We start from the raw sequence: 16,091 nt of genomic DNA on the forward strand, positions 1-16,091 counted from the left end.
ATGAAGGAAGTAATTGAGATATTTTGTGTCTTTGAATAGCACTGATCCATTTTTTTCTGTATTTTGAACACTGGAAGACTCCTGCCCTATTTGTACCGGTAACTATAACTGTCATCCCTTAACTGAAACAGAAGCCTGGTCAGTATTTTGATACTGGTCCGCAGCTATGGCCGCATTAGACTCGCACTGCAGCACAACAGTAGTGGAACCTACAGAGTAAAATCAGTAGTACTGAGGAGCAGGCACGCACACCACGTTTGTTGCAGGACAGTGAGGGAAGATAAGACAGACTTTAGGTTAGTCACAGCTTTGTCCCTTTGATCGAATGCACGCTGACTACTAGAGCGCAGCAAGTGTATACCAAGAACATGTCTTATATCAGCCTCATGCAAAAGAGATCTCATTTGTGCTCTAAAACCTCTCCACAACACAAACCAGAGCACCGTAAGTGGAGAAGTTCAGGAGGTTAGTAGTGAAGTGCAGTCCTGAACCAACACACTAATTCAGCTGCACCTTGCAGATTTGCATGGACAAGTTTTGTTGCAGTGTTAAGTCTTAATCTTACTGAGTTGGCCAAAGCATTTCTCGCTCCAAGACAGCAAAACCCAAGCAAGAAGTGCCAGAAAGAGGTTCACTCAAGAACGAAACAGCTGGTATACAGAACAAAAATATCTGCAAAGGACTGTTTCTGGTCAGGAAAAAAAGATAATATCACTTTTATCTCAAAAAAAAAAAAAAAAAAAAAAAAAAAAAACAAAGAGCAGAGCTGGCAACTGAGTCACTAAAGAAGCAAAGACACTGAAGACCTCTTAAATGAGATCTGTACCAGATAAAAAGATCTAAGATCTTATCACTCTGTTGTACTACTCAGGATTAGCATTCTCACAGTAAGGACAGGAGAAGCAAATTGCTAATTTAGCACCACAGTTTGAGGACAGATATTATTTTAACTACCTAAGACTTCTTAGAATAGGGTAGAGTTTATTTACTATTCCATACAGGATTCTTCTTTAGAGGAACAGCTGAGAAATGAACAAAGCAAAAACCTCTAGCCTCAGAATCTTTCTGCTAGATGTTCTTGTTTCCTAACTCAAGATGGAGTTATGATGCTTAAGAAAATAGGGCAGATACTAATTTGGTCTTGTTCCCACTACAGGATTCAACTCAGGAGATAAGATATAAAAACAAATTTCATAAGAACCAACTGAAAATTTCAACTGTAGTCATAACCAAATATACTTCCTGACAAATTCAATTTTTTTCCTCCTAATGAAATAAAAGAAATAAATAAGTTATTCCAAGAACTAACAAACAGATAATAGTACTTCAGTCCAAAGCATCAGCCATTTTTTTTGTTAGTGACACTTGTACAGAAAGTATTTATTCATTATGCTCATGAAGACAAACTGTATTTATACCAGATATTTAATATACAAAAATATCTTTGTAATGAAGGTGGTAGTGAACATAAGTCATGTTTTGAGACAAAGATGTTTTCAGTTTAAATACCTGCACCGATCATGGTGATTGGAGATTCTATATATATCCATTCATCGGTATATATACCAGAGTGAACAAAGATAAGTCCATCAAAATGAGCTTCTTGAACTCCACCAAGAGCATCCTCAATGGTATCATAATACTAGAAGAAGAGTAAGAAGTTTAGAGAGACCACCATAAAAAGGTATACAAATATTCTTAAGAATAACTGCTTTAGAAACTTACCAACATATTTTCTCTTCCTTTATATCTTGCAGGATTACTGTAGAAGTGTTCAGCAAAACCTGGCTTTACATGTGCTCCTTTGTACTGAAACAGGCAAAATAGTTTATGATAAGCTTGCAGATAGGTGGATCTGAATGCACAGCCAGACACCTGCATGTACATACAGACAAGGGATCTACTAATCCACTAATTAACAAGCCATTTGCTGATAATGATTAGTTCTGGGAACTAAGGGTCATATTTGACCTCCCACACTAGGGAACCCAATTGAAAACAGCAGCATCAAAACCAAAGTCTGAGTCTTAAAAGAGTGAGTGATCAACTAGCTCACTTACACGGCCAGAGGCATCTGAAGTAACTGAAATTTGTCAGTAAGCCCTTCACGTACATTATGAACTCCACAAATTTCCATCTTTTGATTTTCTAGCTGCTTGCCACAGAACAAACTGCGCTTATGTGGTGAGGAAAAAATAATCCTGTGTACATTCACATCTGATTCAGATACCAAGTTTGTCTTCAACAAGCTTTAGCGCTTCATTAACCAATGTACACTGCATTGTTTAACAGACTCGCTTTGGTATTTTATGTCAATTTCCTACATTTTTCAAATATAAGCCATTCTTATAGTATTTTGATATTTTGGATTAGAAGCTCAATCACATGCCTTAAAGGTAATCTGTTTAGCTCCAATCACGTCAGCTGTAAATCACCATTTAAGCCCAAGCGATGTTAATAACTGCTCAGTTTACTAGTGGAAGAAGCATCTGAATCTCATTACCAGCATGCACCCAGGCTTAAAAATATACATGATGACAATATACTTGAAGTTTATTTGCGAGCCACAGACCATGACGATCTCTTCTACAGAATTTCATTGATGCAATATATGAACAAAGCCCAAGAGAGAAGAGCTGGATGCTCAAACATTCCACTTAAGCATGATCTTTCTCTGAAGTGTGCCTCAGAACAGGAAGTAACTTCAGATATTTCCCTACTGCATAACAGTAGGGAGATCTCTACCCACCTCCTTAGTCTCATCATCTCACTTACTTTGAATTCAAAAACTTACTTTAAACTCCAAAATCCAAGTCATTACTATATAGTCAGCTATATTTCAGAAGTCAATTTTTGCTTTTATACATCATCTTGAAATTGGAATATAAATTAATACTACTGTTACCAGTTGCTGAAAGCTTTCTTTCCAGGGATTTGGATGTTCATATTCTTCTGGATTAATCTGATAAAATTTACCAGCTTCAGGATGCATCATTGGACGTGTGTACTCAAATACTTCCATATACAGTCTTTTCCTGAGTAGAAGTGTGAATCAGGAAAGAAAATTAGTTTACTACTCATAACTCCTCCATTTTAATATACCACACAGAAAATTAAAATTGTTTAATACGGTCAGTGACAGTGAATTTGACCACAATCAGTAACAAACACTTCAAAACACTTTCAAAACAATTTATCTGTTGGACTGGCTTTTGTGTTTCTGTAAAATAGCTTTTGAAATGTGTTTCAGAATCCAAGTGACCATGCTTCTCAACATGTAATTTCAATGCAAGGAGAAATCTTAGTTAGCTACACTGTTTTTGGAATTGGGGTCTAGTTGTGCATGAACTCCAGAAGTGTTTTAGCATATGAAAGCTAGCATAGTAAGAATTACAAAACTTAAGACCAAGTGTGCTACCAATTCATCCTCACCTTCACAAAAAAAAAGCTGCAAAAACACATTCACAGAAAACCAATGATGCACTGTATCTCGAAAGAAATTCCATCAATTAACAGATTGCACTGATTTAAAAAGAAAATAGAACACCAAGCACAACAATTGGATTATTTTGATTAATGCCAGAATACAACAATTGCAGTGTCTGAGCCTGCTGATATTAATTTTAGTTTTCCAGGATGACACCAAATCTTAGAAATTTTAACCCAGCTAACAGGACACCTCCAAAATTGTTTTTAGGACAGAAAAAAAAACATCACTTTTGTGATGTCATACTCAAGCTTTGTTCTCTTAGTCTTAGTCTTTATCTGAAACTAAACAGAGAAACAAAAACCCACACCAAACCCTGGCATGTGAAACATGTTACTTTCCCTTACAAAATAATGTTAATTTAGAACCCATTTATTCAAGCTCTCAGTAAGCCAGGGATAGGGCAAATTCATATGTGGGAAACAGCTTCAGTACCTAAGCAATAAACAATAAAAAATGAAAACAAAACCAAATAAAAATATCTAACACTAGGCAAACTAGCACTTAACATCAAGACATTAATTTTCTTGAGTCAGGCAGAATTCCCACACAACAAGGTTCAAGGGAAGGAGTGGCTACTAAAGAAATACCTCACTGAATTCTAAAGCAGCCAACTATTGTCTACACTACTAGATAATCAGAAGTTTTACTGTTTAACACACACAGATATTTGTAAGTAACAAATAATACTTGTGTAAACGAGATATACTGAAATACAATTTGTTTAAATTCAACTAATTGCAACTCCTAACTAACATTTCAATTTTTCTACTGTAACGGCATCTCATGCTGCACATCTTATATTTTCTCTAGATAACAAGGAATAGCTTTTTCACTTACCACAAAATTGGATCATTAGCCAGCTCACTGAAGCGTTTACACACACAAGCTGCTCTGCAGAGATCCTGCTCCAGCAGGTAGGAGAAGATCTTTAGAACCACTTCATCTGGCAACTTTTCCTGAAGATACTGTTCTGCAGGCGCTGCTATTAAACAGTAATCTACGTGAGATTGACATATTTAACCAGCCCAAATTCTAACCAAAATAAATCACCAACTCGCTATTTGCGATGTTCCCAACGAGAATTCCAAAATCTCAGATTTTAAATACCTTCATCTAAATCTAAAGGCAAAAAGAGGTAAATGGTTGACTCTGGAATCAGGTAGAAGTTACAGACTGACAAAAACCAGCTACTAAACATGTTTCAGATACAGTGGCTCTTCATTACTACTATTACTGTTGCCAGATGTGACAGCTTATACAGAGAAGACCACCTATACAGTTTGCATTCTCACAAGGACCTTCTGTGTCAGGTATCCTTAAAACAGGGATGTTCTATTTGCAAAGGTTGGTTGGTTGTTGTCTTTAGAATCTTTTCTCAGGCAAAGCCCTACAGAACAGCTTCCGAATTTTAGACTTCTATGCATGGCATTAAAAGCTTCTGCTACATTCATAATGCAATTATATCCATGTAATGCTCCTTGCATTATTATTTTTTTTCCTAGAACATCTGAACCAAGGGAGCAATACAATGATTTTGACTATTACAGGAAGACGACTAGTAGGCCTTCTGTCTCATGGTCACTTCAAATTTTGAGTGAGATTCTGAAAAATGGTTGCCAAATGAGATTTACCTACCTACCCTACCCCCAACAAAACAAGACACCATACAAGGTAAGCCTCAACCTTCCACAGGCAAAGCAGCATGAACAGCTACGTTATTTCCAGCCAGAAGAGAGAGAATGCGTGAACTGCAAGGGCCAGGACTGTGGCTTTGGCAAAGATGTTAAGCTGTGGTTTACAGACCACATCACCAGATCACCAGAAGCTATGGACTATCAGAGAACTGATTAAAACTGCAGCACACTTGTGTGTTTTTGTTGTGTGTCTGTCCCCGTCGCCCCCCGGGTGTTATACTCACATCCATGGTCAGCCCTTTTAGTAGAAATGATGAAATATTACTGACTCTCCAGTGACTTCCCCTAAACCTGTTCCTTAGGTGACATTCATACAATGGTGTAGTGATTCACAAATATTGATTTCATCTGAGATGCTAGGAGAATAATTTATACCATCTACTGATTGCTGGTCTTAATAGGAACACAACTTACAGTTGTAAGCTCTAAGTATGCGCCCACCACTTTAATCAAACAAAAAATCCATGCCGGGCATAAGGGAAAGTCTCACTATTCCCTATATTCATAGCTATTCTCTTCCAAAATATATTTTTAAGTTTGTAGTATTGATCACGGACAGAGGGGAAAAAAAGTTTTCTTCCTCATCCTTACCTGCCCTCCTCCAAATTACTATTTATCTGGATCAGCTCCTTGGTGTAGCTCGTTCGCAAGCTACAGAATCATTAGCATGGGTACCACCAGCATGGATATCCAGAAGCTGAACAAGACAGTTCTTGTCAGCAGCGGTACTATTAACGCCAGATTAAGGCATTGATTTTTATTAATAATGATTTTAAAAGTCTTATGAACCAGGTTGAAGCCAGTAAACGACCAGAACTAACAAAGAGCAAGCAAGTAACCTGGAAAGATCTTTTATGTTCAAGATGGACTTTGAGAGACCAAGATCTGCAGAACATACACCAGCCCTTGAGGTGAATACAGCTAGGAATCATCAAAAAAATATTACCTGCACAATCACTGCTACTTTTTAAGAAGGTGTTTTTTCCATTGGACATAGTGTTTTGTTTTTTCTGTATCAAGCAGGCAGAAGCAACTCATTCTACAGTCCTAATTGCCCTTGAAATGCAGCACAGGATAACTGGGCTTTGCTTTTGAGTTCATCTTTTCCTGGTAGCTTTCTAGTTAGATGTGGATATAGTCTTACAAGCTGAAACGTAATGTTGTGAATGCAAGGCAGTAAATCCTCACAGGTCTCTTCCATCACCTGTCTTGGGCTTTTAACACACACGCAAATCCCTGAGGCATACAACATGATCTTCTTCCGAAGACAATCAGTTACTTGCCTAATCAGCCTGCAGAGTTTTGTCCTCCAGTAAATTTACCTATATTAGGACTTGATTAACTTTGTATGGAGGGGGGGGGATTTCATTAGTATAGTGCCTCCCATTGCTCAACAGTTCATATTTCATTTTCTTCCCTAGGTCACATCTCAATAAATCCGGATGCATTTCCTCACTGGGAGAGATGGGTGAACTTTGAAGGTGTCAAAAAACATTCTTGGGGAAAACCAAAACAAACACTATCACACCTTGCAATTTTTCAGGCTGTATCTGCTTGGAAGCTTAGACATTACTTGCAAAATGAAGATGACTTTTTTTTCAGGTTTTTCCTGTCTTCTCCCACCTTTATCCAAAGTCCTTTAGAAGTAAGAAATTTTAAGTTGCCTTTTCGCTCAGTTACAAAAATGGGTTTAGGTGATTTCAGTGCAGATAGAGATAGTGATGGTTTTACTTGGTGGAATTCTTCAATATAATTTTTAAAGGTTCGCTACTTCTTAACATGAATACCTAGAATACCTCTGAGTCCAAGAGAGAACCCCATCATTTTGTTTTGTAAATTCATCCTTTGGTATCTTTTAGTAATTTTTCAAAGCAAGGATGCATTTGTGTTCTCAGTTCACAAAAATAGTCCAATTCAGTTTTAAAAGCCTATCTGGTGACCAAACTAGAATCGCTAGCGTGCTGCTACTTCTGATAGTTGGAAAGCTATATAAGTTTTTTCATGTAAGTATGCATTTCATACTTAATTTTATTCCTGTTGACATAATGAAGTGTTAACAAAGTGCAAGAGGCTACCACCAATCTTTATCATTGCCCTGACACATTGATTCAAACACTGATTATTTTAATAAAGTGTTAACATATTAAACAACTGAAAATTAGAAAAAAAAACGTGGCTGAGTCATTCTGTTTCCACAAGATAGGCATGAAGCTAATTCAGTTTCCTTTTTTTTTAATCATTTAGTAGATAGAAACTGGTACCGCAAAACCAAGATGAGGGCATAAAAAGCAGCCTGAAATCAAATTGCAGTTGTTGTACAGAGATCAAGAATGCCATCCTGTGAATTCTGAATTGTAAATTATGTCTTGTATGGACACCTTTTTTTGTCCATTTAATACAGAAGATAGGGACAGATATCTTTTGTTCTGTAAGAAGGCACTCAATGTTTTCTTGATAAGAAATAGTTGTCAGAAAACATGGCAGGCAGCCATCTTGGAAAAGTAACTTATAAATCAATAGGAAAAAAAATGAAAGGTAGTAAGTTCTGTGAACCATGAGCTATGTGTGTATCTGATGTAAGAAATAACCAACAGGTGATCCAACAACCTAGAGTCTCAGTATCTACTGTAACTCCCTAAGTCACCAAAAAGAAAGAAATTGTCCCTGAACTCAAGTCTTCCAAAAATGATTAAAAGCCAGTATGAACTGCTCAGTATAAAACAAATATCCAAATATAGTGATGTAGTGAGAGAGAAAACACCCTACACAGCAATAAACAAAAAGGAAGAGTGTGTCAAGTCGGTGGATTAAAATGACATGACAAGTGGTACTGAAGGTTGAGAAATCATGTTAAGTGGAAGCAGACAGTTCAGTTGATGTAAGGAAACAGAACATACCAAATTTAAATCCTTTCTGTAAATCAGGAACTACTATGAATATCAGCATATGATAGAAGTATTTGTATCTACAAGATCAAAAAGAAGTGAACTTTTTATTCAGATACCATACAAATAACAATTTGTAGGTTCACCAGTTACTTGTGATGTAAGCAAAACAGCTCGAGCATATCTTTCTTACCTTTTTTTTTTTTAATTTCTTGCTATTCTACTTAAAGGGGTTTAAGTGAAAAATCATTCACGTATTTTCTAATATTGTACAGCTTTCTTATCAAGATTCTTATATATGCATTAATCTTTCTGTCTCAGGATTGCAATACACTTTGTCCATTACCAAGACTATTTGAGGACACACTTGCAGAGAAGAAAAACTTGTCAGTATTTGTAACCACCAGAAAAAGTCTGAAATATCGTCAAGAAGAACACATTGGAACTTTTAAATAGCAACTCTTTCACAGAAACAGTAAGGCTGAAATCAGTAATAAAATAAGGAATACTCTTGTTTTACCAACTATTGGCTCTAATCCAGCTGAATGCACTGGTTGAGTAGCATTTCTCCTTTCATCTCCCCCCAAATTTTCCTCAGCTCAGAGTCCAACAAGAAGGAATGGTTTTCCACCCAGACATATCCCTACATTACTAGTCCCATGCCTTTATTTTAGAACTCTAGGTGAAATGAACAGTTATATGTTCCAAATGATAATATAACATTTCCACTTGTGATGTTCCAGAAATCTTCATGCTCACGCTCAGTCGCAATAGCTAATCATTATCCATGGTAACAAAGAGCAAACAAACAAAAAGGCAAGAAAAACCTTGTGGCAATCAGTATTTGCACAAATTTATAGGAACATCTCAAGAAATGGAAATGGGAAAATAAAGTAATGATCATCCACACTGGAAGAGAGATTAATATGAAGTGCTTTGACAAGTACCCTCCCTTGTCAAATTGTGACTGGTCTGAATACATTCTTAAGAATATAGTTAGAAAATCATTGTTTACAATTCCTCTGGTAATTCCACGCTGGAGAAGTTTCCACAGTTCAATACCTTCCCCAGATGAGTTCAGTAATGCAACAAAAGGAACATACAGGAAACGTGTGGAAAATTCCTTTGGAAATCAGCACTGTGATGTAATTTGTACCAGAGGACTTGAGTAAAATTACTGACCTTCAATAAAGCAAGGAAGTTGGTAAAAGCATAATAAAGGATGTATCAAAAGTAAATAGCCTTGAAGGAAAACCAGGAACTGGCAAGAGAAACTGAGAAACTGAAAAGAAACAGACTTTGTACCAGGCTTTAGGTATCAAGTCAGGAAGTGAAACTGGAAGTGAAACAACAAAAGCTGATGTTCATTTGTTTCTCACCATTTCAAGGACATAAATCTAAGGTTAAATGGTTTTTAGTTACAGAAATTAAGAGAGAAAGCCAGAAAGGGGGGATGGATATATAACAAAGGGGAAAAAAAGAAGACAGACGGCTTGAAATAGAAAGCTATACTACCAAGAAGGTGAGAAGCCATAAGGAACGGACTTCAACAGAAGCCATAACTGACCAGAGTCTCATGCTAGCACCTCAGGTTTAATTCACAAGGTTAAGACAGACATGGACTAAAAGACACCCATCCCCCAACGCTCCCCAAAACCAAGAGAAAATACATCAACAGGAGCTGGCAAGTGCTAGTACTGATTTTTCAGGGAGAAGTCACAACAGATCTCATGGAATTACAGGCAAGAAGCAGAGACTGAAAAAGGATACAGAAACAAATGAACAAGTAGCATGTATGTACTTACACATGTACATGTGTGAACATAAACACACCCATACATACACACGGTACGCATAATACAGATACTCGGTGCATGTGCATATATGCACACAAGCGCATGTGCATATATGTTTATTTTTTTAAAATAATTTCTCACATGCACACTGAAATTGCAATAATGACATACCAAAACTACTTCTATCTCCAAGCATTATGCTGGAACAATATGAGAAATCGTAAACAAACCTAGTCCAAATGCTGCACCATTATTACTTTTAAGAGTACCTTAGTGATAACTGCACAGCGCTTAAGAGGAATAAAAAATAAATTTAAAACAAACAACACAACCTGCATCTGCAGTAGAGCAGGCAGACTGAAGGACCAGATTCTAGAAGTCAGACTAAAACCAGTATTCTTCCAATGCAGTTTCTTAGTTCAAGAACATAAAGGAAAAAAAAAATTTTGAGGGTTAGAGAGGTAGTGGTATCAAAGTGCATCCCACCAATCTTTGTACAAAGAGTTATTAATACCTGATAAATCCTGGGATTTTCCAGATACTCTAGCACGTTTAGCTCGGTGACCAAAGTTTTCAGTAGCTGAAGTGGAGGCACCCTTTAACAAAATAAGTAAGAATTAATTCAGTCATTAGGTAAGTTATGAAAAGTACTAATTAGCTGCCTATTCTTGAGGCAAGATCCACAGTTAAAAACAAAAAGGTTACCTCCATACTGTTCTTTGTAGGGCAAGCTGTTCTTTTAGGTAGAAGAGTTTTTCTGCGAAGTTGGTATGGACTATTTTGTGCACCAGGACCTGATTCTTCTGCAACCATATCTGCAGGCACATCATCATCTGTCAACAACAACAACAAAAACCAGTTTAATTGTAGGGTGTTCGTTTGTTTGTTTTTAAAAACAAAAAAACTACAGAAGTTTTTAGATAAACCCATTGTTTCGGGGGGAGGGTGGGGAAGTACTAGAGCACAGTGAACATTTGAAGAAGTGTGGAATATACATAGCAATACAAGATTACATTCAAAAGTACATATGAATTTAACCTGTGCTACCCATATGTACACTGCAGCTATACCAGAAACTACTTAAAAAAAAAAAAACAATTAAAGATACAACTTCACTTCACTTGCAAACACGTTATTCTCTGTGCCAATTCTATTACCTCATTACCGCAAACTTTTCACCTCTGTAACACTATCATAATGAATACCACTGGAGCTTCAATTATTAATCAGGTGTTATCAAGAAGTCCCTTAGTAAATATGGTACTTAGTTCAAAACCCATGGCAGATTTCTCCAAACTATTCCAGGAATAGCCCCAGCCAACATACAAATTCTTCAGCAAAAGGGAAAAGGAAGACATAATGCTAGAGATTTTAACGGCATACATTGATTGCCTAAAGTACACTTTTTATATAAAAGAGTAAATCATCTTCCTGCTCTTAAGAAAAAAAAGGTACAGAAAGCGTGATGAGTATCACTTGAAAGCAATGAATGAAAAAACTTAAGTTTCCACTGTTTATAAAATTATGCAACATATCTAACCCAAGCAAGGAATTACTATTTATTGCTACATCTCCTACAGCTAGCATCACACAAAGTTACAATAATTTAACAAAGACCAGAACAAAAATCTGGTGGGACAAAAGGCTGGTGGCACATGCAAAACAAGCTCGAGGCAATCTAGGAGTGTCACCATTTATTCAATCCACGTGAAAACTAAGCCTGCAAGGAGTACCTCCATGCTTATCCTTCAACCAGACCACCAGCTCAGCACAGCCACAAGGAGGGGATGAGACCACACAACAGGGAAGAAGCACCCCTTTTGCAGCACCAGCACAGATTTTTAAGGTCATTAAATTAAACTAGTAAAAAAAAAAAAAAAAAAGGGTAAAAAAAAAAGTAAAACAACTCAACTTCAGCTAGCTCACTTTCCCTCCACCCCATCTGCTACTTACACGGCAAACCTCACTAGCAGCTGAGAACTTCCATCTCTGAAGTATTTTTTCATTACACAGAGCACCCCCAATACATGAATTTCAGCGCATGTTCCTGTGAAGCGCCCAGCCCACCTCTGGCACCATGCTCCCGTTGGATGTTACCGACGACTTACAGGTAACCAACTACATCCCCAAGGTTCAGTCATCAAATTTTAAGTTTCTTTGCCATCTCTGATAGAAAATATGGCTGCCAAGTTAATCAGACTGGAATAGAAATCTTAGTTTAAAAAGTTAATATTAACTTCAAAAAGTTAACAATCATAGTTAAGAAATAGTTAATCAGCTGGAATAGAAAGCCTGTTACAAAAGGTTTCCCAGCTTCCCTCACACGTGTTAACAGCAGAGTCTGAAGTAGGCCTCGATTATATAGCGGCAGCCAGGAGCAAAACTCTTCAAAGCCAAACTCTTGCACCCAAATGTATTTGAACATTTGAGTACGTCACTACTTGCACCCCTGATTTCTCTGTTTAAGGACTTATGCAGTAAGTATGAATTCTGTGGCTGATACCCCCAGAAGCATGCTACTTGGAGATTTTGAGTGTTTTCAGTTCAGCCTCTTTCCCCCTTTTGCACTGAACACAAACCACCTGTCAGCAATGCATGATCTTTCTTCCACCATTCTTGATTGTAAATATAATAGTTCAAAACTGGAACACAGTCAAAAACACGATAAACAATGAAAAAATATCGAAGCGCAGCTTTGATCTCTCAGTAGGTGATGAAGACGGCAATGTCAAATCCCCAGTGGGGTTCTTAGAAGAAAACCAACGAAGGCTACTGAGAACAAAACATATTACCACTGGAAAGAAGACAGAAGCCTCTGGGGGCAGCGGAGAATGGAAGTAAAGGTCAGTTTGGCTGAAACACTGAAAGACTGCTTAAGCAGAAAAGAAAATATACTCATTTTCTTGCAGCAGATTTAGGAGGATGGCATGAGTCCTGCTCGAAGATCACTCTTCTAGCACAGATGACATTAAGAGATGCATGCATTTGCTCAGATTCACAGCAGGTACTGTAAGAATTAAAGCCTTCCTTCTCCCATCTGGCTGGCAAGGCAGATGAGGAAGATGAGAGAAGTGCACCAGAGGGAAGTGTGAATGTGCAGAGCATGGGAAGCAGCAGGGTGCCCGGAGCAAGGGTGGGAGCAGTCCCCACTCCTGCTGCTGCTGCATGGCATTGCCACCAGAGGTGCTGCTCCTGTTTGCTTTAGTGTTGTCAGAGCAGCTAACGGGGCAGAAGAGTGCTTCAGAAAGCAAGAAGGATATGTTAATAACACTGGCTGCAGATGAATGATAACGAGAGTTGGGTGGATGATGCCTTGTTTCCTCACCAGTACGTATTGGTCACACTCTCAAAGGCTTTGGCCAACACTTGGAAAAAAATTCTAGTATTTCAGAAACAACAACATTGTTCAGAAACTGGTGATATTTTTCCAGATGTGCCCCATAGTGTTCCACTTAAAATAACTATCAGGAAACTTGGAAGTCTGAGGTGATCCATTATAGAAGTCATCTCACTGCTTGTTTTTCATCTTCCAAGTGCTACGTTTCAAACTCCAAACAGAGCAGAACAGCTACAGGGTAAGTTCTCAGAGAAATAGTTCTCAGGATGTACTATTTCCTGAAGACTGTGTTACCCTTCCATAAAGGAGTAACACGACAACACTCAATTTTGCCTGGGAACTTACTGTGCTAAGAAAACATTTTGAAAATCATCCCCTAAAAACACTCGCATGATAGACTTTTTTTTTTTTTTAAAAAAAGTCAATTTTAAAATACAGAGCCTCGATGCCTACAAATCATTTTGAGAAACCCGATTTTAATGTGCAACAGTACTAGCTACTGCATCTACTGGCATAAATAAAATGCATTGTCAACATCTGTTGATGGTAGAAATGTTTGTCCTATAAAGTCACTGAACAAAGTCAGGGGAGCATGTGTGTACTATCAGCGCCCTCGTGTACACACCTGCTGAAATGACTGCCAGATGCTGTCGCAATTTTAAGTCAATACATTTTCAGTTTTAAAAGATTAATTTAAGCTGGAGTCTGCTCTCAAACATTTACCTGTATACTTTACACCAGTTGTATTATTTAAGAATATAAAATAGTTTCAAAGAAAATTGCATTTATTTAAAAGTTTAATCTGCCACTTTTGTCAACTGCTGTAAGCAAGACTCTTGCATTTTCACAAGTGCTATGAAGTGTGTATTTTTAAGTATGTGTGTTAAAGAACATAAAATTAACATTTTTAGAGTGTAATTTAATGTAACTTACAATAGTCGCATGGCAAGTAATAAAGGACTTTCAAAATAGTTTATTAAAAGACACAGAGCACCTCTAGAGAAAGTTTATCATGACCACACCATTTTCTTCACAAAAAAGGCATGCATGTGTGGTTTAACTTCTTACAAATTAAGATCTCCAAGAGCCTTCTCAAACAATGAAGGCAACCTTCATGAAATCAGAGTGCGGCTCATGAAAGCTTTTAATATTCCTATTAAAACAAACAAACAAACAAACAAAAAAACCACACCAGAAATACACCCTTAGCAGAAAAATACGGGGGTGGAGGTCATCAAGAGAGGAAACTCACATCCTGTTCTGTAGAGTTCAATTACTTAGTTTAGTATCTGTAACACTACAGCTTCACTTTTGTACTGTTTTTCCATATATTCCCAAAACATGGGGGGTAGCAGGGGAAATGTAGAGAGATTTGTACTCATTGGCAGATGCACCGACAAAGAACTGATCAGTTTTACAACAAACACCTAGTGAATAGGGAGCAGCTCCTAGAATAGCACTTCTGAAACAAAGCAATCCATACAGAAGCTTTTTGAACAAAGTGATGATTAATCTAGCCCATCAGACAAATCTAACAGTGATAAGGGTCAATATCACACAATCTTAAGTAGAACTTGAATAATTTCTGAATGAAATAAACTAAGAAAATCCCAACACTTTCTAATTAGAAGAAAACCTGAAAATAACAACTAAAATGTAAAGCCAATGCAGTTCCATGGCTTTGGGTAGAGTGAATCTCCCCAGGCCCGTAAGAGAAGACCATGGGGAAGACATACTGCCAACCTGCCGAGATGACAGCTCCCACTACTTCACTGCCTAAAACTGCAATGCAGATGAGAAGAATGCAGCTTAAGGGAGTGGAGAAGGAAGATGCATATTCAAAAAAGGATATGAATGAAAACAAAATAATGTACAGAAAACAGAAATACATGGCAGAAGTTCTGTATCTGCACATACAATATTTACAAAAATGTGAACATCTCAGTAACAAAATCACCAACCCACAAAAAAACACTCATCCACCATTTTTCTTTAAATGAGAAAAAATTCTGGGAGTGAGCTGTTAAACAGGTGTATGTTTCAGTAGTGCAACTGACATTTATCCCATGTCCTTGCGAACCCTCCCAACAACTGGGGGACATCTTACTTTTTAGGTACTGTACCTACTTTCACAAAGGTGACTGCATATTTCAAGTGTACATTTCACATCTTATATCAGCACAAAAATCTTACACCCATGGAAGCTTTCCCATTGATTCAGGGCAGCATTTAAGGCTTAGACTACGCACTGCAAACCACAGTTTGGAATGGGGATAGCTCTTGAATGAAAGTGGTCTCTTCTGCAATCTGAATATTTAGCCTAGCTTCAGAGAGAAAGACAACACCTGGGTGTACCACCACAAAGAAAAAAGAACTCAAGAACAGAGGAAAATGAAGTACAAAGATAGAACAGTTCAGTTGGAAGGTACCTACAAAGATCATCAACTCCAACTGCAAGAAGTTCATGAAGCAAGATCTAACATCACTTTAATAGTCTTTCACAGTCAAACACTACTTGAGTGGACTTCAAAAAAAAAAAAAGTAAAGAAAAACACAGCACGCTCATATACAGTAACAGTATGTTTAATGGTGAAAGTGTTAATATTAACATAAGTACCTGCAAACGCATTTACTACTAACACAAAAACTAAAGACTTTGATAAACATTGTAATATGTTGCAATTATCATTAATTAAATACTGCAATATTTTTCAAACAATATCCAAAGCACCCTGACTCACATAGAGATAAAACTGAAGAGATGGTATTTTTGTAAGGTTGCGATGGCACAGGTCAATGAGAAGGATTACTCTGACAAGTGTCAAGGCTGCTGGGAACACGAAGAGACCCAGCAAGAAGAAGATTCAGAGGCAGACCTCCATTCAGAGT

At 37.4% G+C, this 16,091-nt stretch overlaps 1 protein-coding gene across 3 annotated transcripts in view; it reads right to left on the reverse strand.

Annotated features, from left to right (window-relative positions):
* Positions 1-16,091, reverse strand: part of FBXO11 (F-box protein 11) — an 89,199-nt gene that overhangs the window by 25,547 nt on the left and 47,561 nt on the right. For 2 of the 3 annotated variants that reach the window (XM_035321171.1, XM_035321173.1), the window contains 6 exons: positions 10,571-10,698; positions 10,380-10,461; positions 4,328-4,472; positions 2,906-3,035; positions 1,726-1,809; positions 1,510-1,642 (listed from right to left, as the gene is read on the reverse strand). In XM_035321171.1, the coding sequence (XP_035177062.1) occupies positions 1,510-1,642; positions 1,726-1,809; positions 2,906-3,035; positions 4,328-4,472; positions 10,380-10,461; positions 10,571-10,698 (702 nt within the window). The remainder of the gene's footprint in view (positions 1-1,509; positions 1,643-1,725; positions 1,810-2,905; positions 3,036-4,327; positions 4,473-10,379; positions 10,462-10,570; positions 10,699-16,091) is intronic. The other variant, XM_035321172.1, reaches the window with a different exon arrangement.

The sequence above is a fragment of the Oxyura jamaicensis genome, chromosome 3 (assembly GCF_011077185.1).
Source record: "Oxyura jamaicensis isolate SHBP4307 breed ruddy duck chromosome 3, BPBGC_Ojam_1.0, whole genome shotgun sequence".
NCBI lineage: Eukaryota > Metazoa > Chordata > Aves > Anseriformes > Anatidae > Oxyura > Oxyura jamaicensis.